The sequence below is a fragment of the Camelus ferus genome, chromosome 8, assembly GCF_009834535.1.
Source record: "Camelus ferus isolate YT-003-E chromosome 8, BCGSAC_Cfer_1.0, whole genome shotgun sequence".
NCBI classification, from domain to species: Eukaryota; Metazoa; Chordata; class Mammalia; order Artiodactyla; family Camelidae; genus Camelus; species Camelus ferus.
Genome location: NC_045703.1, coordinates 49,355,498 through 49,367,635, shown reverse-complemented (window position 1 = coordinate 49,367,635; position 12,138 = coordinate 49,355,498). Strand labels below are relative to the sequence as shown.

Here is a 12,138-nt window from a genome sequence, read left to right as displayed (position 1 = left end):
AGCCTGATGTTAAAAAGAGCAAGAAATTCCTAGATGAGCAAAAGAAGGCCGCTGAGATTGGAGGACAGAAGCTGAGAGGGAAGGTGGTGCCTGAAGAGCTTGCTGAGGTAGACAAGGTCTTGATTATGCATGGTCTTTGAGCCATTATAGCAACAGGGAACCATTATAGACTTTGAAGAGTAGTGGGAAGCCATTACAGGATTTTAAACAAAAGGATAAAATGATTTAATTTTTAGAAAGATTACTTTGCTGGGTGGAGAATGGATTGAGAAAGGCACAGATGTATGTACTGGAAATCAAGGTAGAAAATTCTTGCAGTAGTCTAGGTGTAAAACAATGGTGTCTTTGTCTAGGATGTCTAAGCAGAGATGAAAGACGTAGATAGACTGATGTTTAAAAAGGGAAGTTTTAATTTTATAATTCTTTTATTTCTGGTATCCTTCTCATTTCTGATTTCAAACATAAATTTGAGTTATAAAAAGTTGAATAATTAACCTGTTTTATAGTATAAGACTTTTTCTGTTTGTGCATCCATCCATTCAACAAATATTTACTAAGTGGCTATGAAATGCAAGGCACTCTACTAACTACAGGACATTCATAGATAGATTAGGCATTGTTCTTTCCCTCCAGTTCAGTTTCTATATAAACATATTACGTACATGATTATGCGTTATAGAGCAGATGCTGTGAAAACCCAGTTTGGGCACTCAGTCCACGTTGAGGGTTAAAGAGAGACTTTAGAACAAGCACAGTCTGATTGCTGGATGGCAGCCAGCTTGGCTGTGGTGAGGAAGTAATTAATTCTAGAGTGGCCTTAGGAATCACTTGGTCCATTGTACCTTTGAAAATCTTTCTTCTGTAACCTTTATACCTTTATCTAGACCCCCTCTCATACTAAATTTTTTTAGAAAAACAAAAACAAAAAAAGGTCACTTTCACATAGTAAATGTTGCCACCTTGTGGTCTTATTAGAAAGTGCACTTATTCCTTTTACGCTATAGTTAGTGCAGAACTGCAATGTTTACTATAAACTGCGCTTGGGAAACAGTGTATCTCACAGCATTTTTACCTTAAGTGTCAAATGTATTTTTATTTATTTACCCATTTTATGCCATTGGCATAAACGGCAATCAGGAATAAAGGGTACGTTATTCTATGTGCTTCCTGTGTTATGACTCTTATATATCTCTTTCATTAGACTGTAAGCATTTCAAGTCATCGGTGATTCTTTTCGGACAATTTGTTGAACATATTTTAGTCCTTATTTTACCAGACCTCCTTGTGTTTAATATATCACTCTTTAAACTTACTGTTCCATAATATCATCAACTTCTAGCATATTAATGGCACAGAGAAAGTGCTCCATGAGTACCTATTGAGGGAATTAATAAATGTATGGAAACAATGACTAGGAAAAATCCATCTTTGAGGAAGTGGCATGAATCAAATTAAAATACAGATGTTTTAATACCTATACCATTGGTTCCAGGAATGTCCTAGATAATTGTAAAGTTATTATAGTGGTCCAAATGAACCCCAAAGCACCTTTGTCCAGATAAAAATGAGACTTTATCCTAATTCTCAAGTGGAGGACACTTTCAGTTCTTTTAGCACATATATATGACTATTCTTTTAAACTAAAAAATAATTAAGCCTTATTTATTCAAGTTCCACATTATATGTTTTATAACCACAATGGCAGGATCTTGGCCGGATCTTAGTTTTCTCATGCTAAGCACCTTACTAGTATAAGCTAAGCTTGCCTGGTGAATATTAAAATAACTTATGGAAAATATGATTTAGAATCTGGGGAATAAGTATCTTTTAAAAATGATATTACTCCTTTATAATATTCAGGCAGATAATACTACAGTTTAGGAAGGGAGTCTCGAATACTTAATATTTAATGACTACACATCTTATTGCTCAATTTGAAACTGTTCTTTACCCCTCTATATCATAATGGCACCCCTCAGCTTACAACCTCCTGACTTTTTCCCTTTCCTCCTGTAGAGGGTAGGGAAAAGATGGGCTGTATTTTTGCTAAATCTCTTTCTTTACTGATACCTCATTCCTGAACACACTGCAATCTGGATGGGGCCTCAGCTGCTGAAGCTTCTCCAAACAAATCACTATGACTTCTGTGTACCAAATTATTGAACATTTTCTAGTTCTTCTTTTATCACACCTATGTGTGTGATATCATTCCCTTAAAACTCTTGTTACCTTGCTTTTCTCGACACCATCCTTTCCTGATTTTCCTTATTCCATTCCTTCAGTCTCCTTCCAGGTCTTCCACTAACCTCTTTAATATCAATACTACGCATAGTTTCACCTTTAAACCGCTTCTCTTAGACCCACTTTTCTTGCGTGTGCTTCAGAATTAAGACGTTTCAGCTTGGGGTGACCTGTAGATATCGCAGACTCTCCCAAACTGAACATCCTCCCTAACTCTCTTCCGTCTCCTCTAATCTGCTTCTTAAGTTGGTAGCCCCACCACCTGCCCAGTCTCCCAAGTTTACAACTTTTGAGCTGCACTGTTTGTTTTGGGAGCCACTAGTCACATGTGGCCATTTGAATTCAGATTAATTCGTTAAAATTAAATATAATTAAAAATTAATTTCCAAAGTTGCACTAGCCACACGTCAAGTGCTCGATGGCCACACGTGACTAGTGGATGCTGTATTGGATGACACGGATAGAGAGCATGCCTGTCATCACAGAAAGTTCTGTTGGACAGCTCTGCCTTGACGTCTTTCTTGACTTTTCCCTTTTTTACTTTCCAAGTTGCATAAGTCAGTAACAGTTATTAAGCATGTTCCCTGTGCTCAGTCCCTACTCTTCTAGTTTGTCACCTTCATGTTGTGAAGTGCTGCAAAAGCTCCCAACTGTCTCTGCTTATTTGTAAAAGACACGAAGGTTAACAAAGATATTTTCTACTTAGAGTCATAGTCCAGTGAAAGAGCACCTACTTTGAATTGATGAGATTTTTTTTTCTCTTAAGAATATCCATTTATTTAGCTTAAATGTAAGTTGTCTTGTTTAGCAATTTTTTTAATTGAATAGACCTTTTAAAAAGATAGACTAAAATATTTTAAAAACATAATAAAGGGCTCAAATGAGTTTAATATCTTAATTACTCTTTTAAAATAATTTTGACTTTTTAAAAATTAAAAAATCTCAAAAGTTTTACCATTAAAATATTGATGCTAAAAAAATGGAAAATTTGTTTCTGTTTAAATAATAGTCAGCTTAATCTTTATCATTGTCATTTCAAACAAACATGTATTGATCACCTCCTTTGTACAAAGTAACACCTTCCACAGTCATGTCACTGCTTTACCAAGGGTCTGAAGTTGTATAAGGGAAAAGACAGCTATCAGGAACACATTTTAGAAGTCATTTGGGTTACCTTGTGAAAATGATCTGAAACTGTGCTTAACCAGCTGTGTCAGTGTTCTTTCCTTTGCTTTACCAATCTAAGGAATTTCAGCATACCATATTAATCTTTTTAAAATTAGTTTTTGACTATCTATTTTCGCTTTATTGGATGCATTTATTTTCAATGAAGGTAACGTTTTATTTGAATTCTTATTTAAGCTTTTAGGAGCCAATGGAAATGTAAACATCAATTCAAAACTTCGCTTGCAGCTGTATTACCCACCTACTAAGCCTCGATCCCAGTCAAACGTCGTCGAGGTTTTTGAGTGGTGGTCAAAATTTCCAAGAAATCGTTATCCATCAACGCTCTATGTAACTGTAAGAGGACTGAAAGTTCCAGAATGTGTAAGTTAATAGCACATGCAAAAATATATCTTCTCTTGTTGAGATTAAAAGGTGACCTGTTTCCATTTCTAAAAAGATAAAGTATCTAGAATTATTTTAATGGGTTTCTAAAATAGAAAGATACCTTCAGGGATTATGTAATAAGCATGTAATAGCTGATACTTAAAAGATACTTGGGTGAATTTTAAATACTAAATGTAGATTTCAGTTTTAGGAAAACAGTTGTTTTTTTTTTAATAATACTAGTTTTTAAAACTTAAAGATAAAATAATGACTTAAAGTAGGAGTTGAAAAATATTTTCCATAGAGGACCAGCCAGTAGCTATTTTAGACTTTGCAGGCCATGCGGTCTCTGTCGCAGCTACTCAGCCGTGCCATTCTAGTGGAAAAGTAGCTACAGAGACATACGTAGGCGATAACTAAGCAAATGGATTTGGATGTGCTCAAATAAAACTTTATTTACAAAAACGTCATCAGACTACGTTTGGCCCAGACTGTAGTTTGCAGACCTATGAATTAGAGGCACATTTTTTACAGTATTATTAAAATAATCAGGAAGTAATATTTCTCCTTCTGTTTTCCATAGATTAAGATTATGACTATTTTAGCAAAGCATTTGTCCTAAAATGAACTTTTGCTTTTGTCTTATTGCTGTATGATATTTCAAGTCAGGTGCATATTCTGTAGTTGATATTATAAACTGTGACCACAGGGTTGGTTTGCATTGGTTTGAATGGAGTTAAATCAGTTTTAAGAAGTGGAGAATTTAAAAAACTTCAGATCTTTATGTTATCAGTTTTGTGATTACAAAGCCAGAGCTACCATAGCACAATGTCAGAGCCATAATATAACATCTGGTAGGTATTGGTAAAGAGGTGGAAACCAAGGGGCAGAGTTATTAAAACCATTTCATGTAACTGTTTAGAGTTTTGTTTTTTTCCTTCCCACTTTTAAGGCTTTTTGGTTTAAGACTATAATTTCAAGCAGTTTTCATTTTATTTAGAATAATGTATAAATAAAAGAATTTTTTTCTGGGTTACATTATTAAAACATTTCCACATTATATTGTTTGTTTCAATATTTTAATAACCATGCATTCTAGAAAAGAGAAAAAGATTAACATGCTGTATAAATTTTCTCATTTTCTATACATATTCAGATAAAGCCATCTTACCGCTCTATGACGGCTCTTCAGGAAGAAAAGGGTAAAACAGTGTATTGTGAACAACACGGTGAGTCAAGTTCAGTAGACACAGAACCTGGATTAGAAGATTCAAAGGAAGTGGTGAAGTGGAAGCGGCTGCCTGGGCAGGTGAGGTATTCACTAGCTTTGGATTCATTTAGTTATTTTCTTCTTTATTTTTAAAACTCCAGCAGCTCCTAGGGTAACTAGCTTGCTGCTTAAAACTCTCAGATTATCCTTGTTTTTAACCACAGTCTTGTCTTTCTGTTAATTCATTTGACAAATAATAATACAGTACCTATTAGGTGCATAAAGGTGCTATTTTAAGTTTGTTAGGAACCTGGGATTTTATTTGTTTTAAGGGCTGCAACAGATTGGGGGACTTAAACAACAGAAATTTATTTTCTCACGGTTCTGGAGGCTGGAAGTCCCAGGACTAAGGGTTGGCAGGGTTGGTTTACTCTGAGGCCTTTCTCCTTGGCTCCAGGTGGCTGCCCTCTTGCTGCCTCTTCATGGTCTTTTCTCTGTGCATGTGCATCCCTGGTGTCTCTTCCTTTTCTCAGAAGGACACTAGTCTTATTAGATCAGGGCTCTACCCTAACAAGCTCATTTTAACTTGGCCAGCTCTTTAAAGACCTTATATCCAAATGCTATTACATTCTGAGGTACTGGGGTTAGGACTTCAACATACGAATTTTGGGGGACAGAATTCAGCCCGTAAATTCACCGTTTATGAATTTGTGAAATTTTGTACAGCCCCTGGCTTCTTCCTAAATCACACTTTGATAAAGATAGGTACATTCATATTCTTTTACCACAAGTTCAGCAGTATTTAAGCTTTTAGTGAAGTTTTCTTACTTGGTTAGTGTATTTTGCAGTGGCAAGAAGCATTATTGATCCAGTTTTGCAAATCGCTTACTTGTTTCCGTAAGAGTTTAGTGGTTCATTTTATACACTCAGTATATACATAAGTGACTATTTTCCTAGACCTTTTCACTGTCTGAGTTTTGCATCATATTTGATTTTCTTTTTGAGGGCAGTTTTACAGATACATCTTAAAGTCATTTTTAAGTACGTCAAACATAATAATATGGAGAAAATGACGTTTAGACTGGTCCCTTGGGGACCTTTCACATCAATTGGAGACATAGGGAACAGTTACAGTATTGTTCAGTCAGGTGTGCTGCAAAGAAGTCTTGAAGAAATGTAAGTGTAAAAAGAATTGTTTAAGTCAGCAATTCTCAAAGTGTGATTGAGGACTGCTGGGGAAGTCCCGGGACCCTTTCAGGGGTCTGTGAAGTCAGTCTGTTTGCATAATAAGATAGTAATGATTCTAATGATTTCATGATTGAGTTTGTCTTTTTGACTTTCATTCTCTCCAGCATGTACTGGAGTTTTCCAGAGGCTAAATGATACATGATATCACAAAAGAGAAATGAAAACAGAAGCAGTAAATAAAATAAAAATCTATCTTTTATTAAGCCATATATTAGAAAGATTTTCAAAAATATAGAGTAATTCAATTTTATGTATTTTTTCATAAAAAGAAATTATTTGTTAACATTTAATGGGGTTGCTCTTTTTTTAATAACAAATATTTTTTAAAATTATCCATTTTATCTCTAATATTATAAATACCTAATAGATCTAGCCACAAAAACAAAAGCTTTTTGGGGTCCTCAAAATTTTTTAAGATTGGGAAGCATTCTAAAACTAAAACAGTTTGAGAATTGCAGATACGTAGAAGGTGAACTGGAGTGGTGGAGGAAGGATTCATTCAACAGGTTGGTGGATCTTGAGGTAGACTTTTAAGGGTGGCCAAGATAGGGCTGGGTGAGGAGGTCCGGGAAGAGTGTTTCATATTGGGGCAGTGTTGTAAATGGGAAAGGACCTGCTATGTTCCTTAGGCCCTCAAAATTTGGCTGCCTGGAAACCCAAGCTTGTGAAAGAGATAAAATGGTGTGATAGATTATGCCCACATCGTGGAGTGGCTTAGATGGTAGCCTGATATTTGATTGTGTGGCACTGAGAAATAAAGGGAATAAATAGAATAAATAGAAGGGAAGCATGATAGCAGTTGTACTCTAGGACAAATGCTGGATGGCTTGTAGAAGATCTTGAGGTAGGTTCTATCAGAATGAGAGAAACCTAGCAGGTGGCAATTGCAGTCATTGATGTGTGAGGTGAAGAGGGTCCAACCTTGGGATGTGGTCAGAAAAATTGAGAAATAAGAGGTGAATACAAAAGAAAGAAAGAAATTTAGTGACTCACAAGGTAGTAATGGAGGGAAAAGAGTTGAAGATGTTGAGGAACCTGTATTGTTATTATTAAACTTTCATCATGTGCTAGTCTGAGTACAGTGTCAAACCCTGGGAACCCCAAGAAAATAATGGTGCCTTTGGTATCTTGGCTTAAATGATGAGGCACAGAGTTTTCCTCAACTACATCTCTTCCTCGAGAAGCAGCAGCAAGTGGCTATAAAACCTGACTTTTCCTTCAACTTTTGTCCTCTTTTTATCCCGCTCTCCCTTTTCTGACTCATCTGAGTGGAGAATAGAAGGAAAGAATGGGTAGCATGGTGTCTGGTACATTACTGGCACCTAATGTCTATTGAATTTTTCAGCTTTATATTAGCTTCTCATAGTGCTGCCTTCTCATAATGCCGCTAAATCTTGATGCTACATGTGAAAAACCTGGTACCTATCTAGAAAGCCGGTCCTTGAGCTAATAGTCTTTGACTAGGCCCGTTAAACTGGGCTTAAGCCTTTCAATAATCTTTATTAACTATATTTAGTAATAATGGTTACTCACCAGGTTGCTGTGATGAATATATGAAAAGATATTCATAATAAAGTACCACATTCATGACATGTAGTGAGGGCCCGATATATATTCATTTGAACTTTTCGAAAAGTAAGGAAGAAACACAGAAAGAAAAGCTCACTGAAGTTTTGAAGAGGTAGAATTCAGATAAATAGAAGTAGTATTTTCTACAGTAAATATTAATACACAAAAAGTTTTGGTTTCATCTGGTACTAAGGAATGAAAACATAAAAATTATGAAGAAATTTTTTAAAATTAGTGAATGAGGAACCAATAGGAGGTGAGTGAGTGCTTTGAAAATACATTTTGGAGCACAGCCAGAAATGAGGGTTATTTTAAGAGAGAAAGGGAAAGAGAATGAGTAGTCATACATCCTGGACTTCAGCAAGGCCCTAAATGGAAATTGATACCTCAGAACAAGTTTGTGGTTCAGCAAAAATAAGGGTATGACATAAATTCTTTTCTGTGGGTATGTAAAAATAATGTGGTAGTGACAACTCTAGAGGATCAGATATTGAAATTTTCTATTCATATTTTAGGTAAATTAAGTACTAGTTAGACATGGAGTATAAATTCACTTAATTTTAAAAGAACTGAAACTGATTCTCTGTTGCAAAAGTAAAGTAATTTATTGCAGTTTTCCATCATTCTGCTTACTTGCTTTTCTCTTCCTCTGAACCACAGTAAAGGGTCTTTTAAAAAAAAAAATCACCAAAACACCACTACAGTAATTGAGATTAACTAATTTTTATTAAACTAATTAATTTTAATGTTCCTTAATTTCTATTTGTAAAATGTATGTTTTTCAGGCTTGCCGTATCCCCAACAAGCACCTCTTCTCACTAAATGCAGGAGAACGAGGATGTTTTTGTCTCGCTTTCTCCCACAATGGAAGAATATTAGCAGCAGCCTGTGCCAGCCGGGATGGATATCCAATTATTTGTGAGTAACAGTTCTGCCTGTTTAATCTGATTGTCTATATGGAGGATATTTTTTGGATTTTAAAATTCACTGATATCTTAATTTGTGTAATTTACCAGTACTACTAAATTAAAATAGATTTGTCCATGTAAAGTAACAATTCTTTTATAATTTATACTCTTCTATACAATGTATGTTCAGAAGTGGAATGAGGATGAGCATGAAGGATGGTAAATCTGTTTTTAAAACACGCAGGAAGATTTTTTAAAAGCATTTTCCATTTTAAATACAGAAATTTTGCAACATGAAGGATTAACAAGTTGGTTGACAGCAGCAATAATTTGATTATGAAAGTCCTCAAATTTGTTACGCACTAGAACGATTATAATGGATTCTGGAGATCCTAGATGAAAAATTCTCATTATGTTAGAGAAGTCAGCAGAGAGGCCAAAATCATACCCTTAAAATGAGAATTATTATGCTCTTCTAGACTTAGAGACTTTAACTGCTTTCCCTTTACTTCTTATTTAATCATGAAAACCAACTCACCTCAGCAGGAAGCAGCCAGTTCTCCATGGGCATCTGCCCTAAGCACTGGTGTTGAATTTTCTGGGCTTAGCACAGTTTATTCCTGGCTGATTTCCTTTTTTTCCATCAGGGACTCATAACTGGCTTGGTTAGCATCTGTTAAATAGATACTCCTTCTCATGAAATACTGTTAGCTTTAAGACAGTTTGTGTAGTTTGATTACAACTACGCTGTTTTAAAAATTCACTAAAACCTATGCACTGGGGGTAAAAAGAGGCTTAGGAAACATACTCCAGAATATTAATAGTTCTTTCTTTTCACTGTGCACTGGGCAGTAAAAAAATTATTTTCATTCTGATTTATATGTTTTTAACATTTCTATGATAAATATGTGTTACCCTCAGCTTAAAAAAAAAGCTATATGAATTTAGATGTAATTACTGCTTAATTCTCAAGAAGGAAAAGAATAATCTTAGTCTTTGGTTTTTGATTGTTTGATTATGATGTGTCTACTTGGAATTTTAGATTGTAGGATGTGCAGATTAATGTTTTTCACAAATTTGGAAAGTTTTCCATCTTTATTTCTTGAACTGTTCTTTCTTCTCCTTTCTGTTGCTTCACTTCTTGAGACTCCCCCCATTTCTGTGTTGGGACACTTTGTGGCCTCTTTTAGGTCTCTGCAGCTTTATTCATTTTTCTTCATTCTTCTTCTTTCTGTTGCTCAGGCTGCGTAATTTCAATTGACCTATCTTCAAGTTTACTGATTCTTCTGCCTGTCCAAGTCTGCTATGAGCCTCTTTATTGAATTATTTATTTCACTTACTGTACTTTTCAACTCCAGAATTTCTTTTTTGTTTTTTGGGTTTTTTTTTTTTCTATCTCTATTTATTGGTGAGAAATCATCCTCACACCTTTATTCTTTAGATATGGTTTTCTTTAGAATGGGAACAGGGTCAAATTAAAACACCCCAGAGCTCAGTGTTCTTACCGAGATTCAATTGTTTTTCTTGAATAAATGTCCCTCAGATTGTTGTGAGCCTTTGTTTAATTTCCAGCCTTCTGAAAAAGTTAATTTTAATACTTTTAGCCAGTGTTCTCATTGCTTATAAGGGGTTGCAGATTTTCTAAGGTCCTTATTTTACTGTTCCGGTTCCAGTTCTGTACTGCTTAAAGGACAGTTGGTTTTACCACTAGGTGGAAGTAGAGACTTAGAAACCTTGTTCTGTGTTAAGTCATTATCTTAGAAGATTTTATGTATACATAACATAGCGATACCGCAAATGCCTTGTTTATAAGATTAGGTCTCTGTTAATTCTCTTACTATGTCTATCGTTTTTTAGGATTTGACTTTTTTTCTAGCAATAGTGCAGTTTAAATTTTTTTTGTTTCAAATAATTAAATTTTGTTTGAAATTTGATTGATTTTCAGATAAAATAATACCTTATTCATGAAGCCCAAATTACAGAATCTTTGAAGTGAATTGCAATTTAAAAGTTATTTAATTAATAAATTAATTATCAAAGATTATTGGGAGAATAGTAATGAAGAGATGAGAATAATTAATTGTAAACATATAAAATTTTATGTATGTAAATTCTTGTGTCTAAAGCAAATGAAAAATTATTTTTAAGTAGATTTTGAATTTTTTATGATGAAAATGTCTTTGGTGTAATATTCTTAGTGCTTACCTTATGTACAAATTATAAATTATGAATCTTTATATTATTGGATTAAGAATCCTCTGTCTGGAAACATACTAATTTTTTAATATTTTCATTAGTGTATGAAATTCCTTCTGGACGTTTCATGAGAGAATTGTGTGGCCACCTCAATATCATTTATGATCTTTGCTGGTCAAAAGATGATCGCTGTATCCTTACTGCATCGTCTGATGGCACTGCCAGGTTAGTAGTGTACTTGAGAAATAATCACTGTGTATGACATTTGTCCTCAAGGAAAGCAAAGGGAGCATAAAGTGGTGTAATTACTCTTATGCTTCAGTTATGTCTTGCTTATCAAGGGACTGTCTTAAATATGCATCATACAGGCCCACTGATTAAGTTAGAAGTAGTGAAAACTTTTTTCCTGAAGACGTTTCTGTTAAATATATTTCATTTATGTAATATATAATGTTTCTTGTCCTCACTGTCTTTAAATGATCGTTACATATGCTGTTCAGTTAATACTTTGACATGAGGTTTATTAAACAACTGAGATCTTTCCTGGAATATAGGCTCTTGATGTCAGGGATTCCGTCTTCACTGTTAGCCGGATGCAGAGGCCAGGACACAGTGGTGCTCAGTGCATAGTATAGGATCAATACACAAATATGCATCTTTTGTTTTAAGAGCTTAATAGATTGTCAGATATTTGTACTTTTCAGAATGACAGTCTTAAAATAATTCAACTCCTTTCAGTTTAATAAGTGTCACAATAAAATATTTAAAAGCTACTTTTTAAAGTTTTATTTACACTTTTTTGGCTGATTGTTTTACCATGGGTATATTCTACAAATATTATTAGGCAGATTTTCAAGATGCTTTTATATATGTCACTTAATTGGATTCCAACAAATGTAAGTGGATACACATAAGTACTATATCTATGGACACTGAGAGCAGTTTGAGGTCCACTCTGTCTTCACCCTTATTTACTTCTGCTTCCTGCTCTTTTAACACATGCTCTTTGAAGACACCTCTAGCGTCTAGCTCCCGTCTTCTATTAATCAGCATCCTTTTCAGTATAAAATGTCTAATTGATTAAGATGTTATCATTACTAATTAGTTTATATTTAAATGAAGACCTGATTTCTGGCTAGCTGGGAACCTACTTTTAATCCCTCTTAACAATATCCCCAATAACGCATCTGGCTTCTCTGTTCTCTCAAGCATAAC

At 34.5% G+C, this 12,138-nt stretch overlaps 1 protein-coding gene across 15 annotated transcripts in view; it reads left to right on the top strand.

Annotated features, from left to right (window-relative positions):
* AHI1 (Abelson helper integration site 1) overlaps nt 1–12,138 on the top strand; it is a 176,117-nt gene that overhangs the window by 28,160 nt on the left and 135,819 nt on the right. For all 15 annotated transcript variants that reach the window (XR_004322013.1, XR_004322012.1, XM_032484985.1 and 12 more), the window contains 4 exons: nt 3,604–3,789; nt 4,949–5,101; nt 8,605–8,737; nt 11,025–11,148. Coding sequence is in view for 13 of the 15 variants with exons in the window: in XM_032484985.1 (XP_032340876.1) it covers nt 3,604–3,789; nt 4,949–5,101; nt 8,605–8,737; nt 11,025–11,148 (596 nt within the window). In the remaining 2 variants the exon portion in view is untranslated. The remainder of the gene's footprint in view (nt 1–3,603; nt 3,790–4,948; nt 5,102–8,604; nt 8,738–11,024; nt 11,149–12,138) is intronic.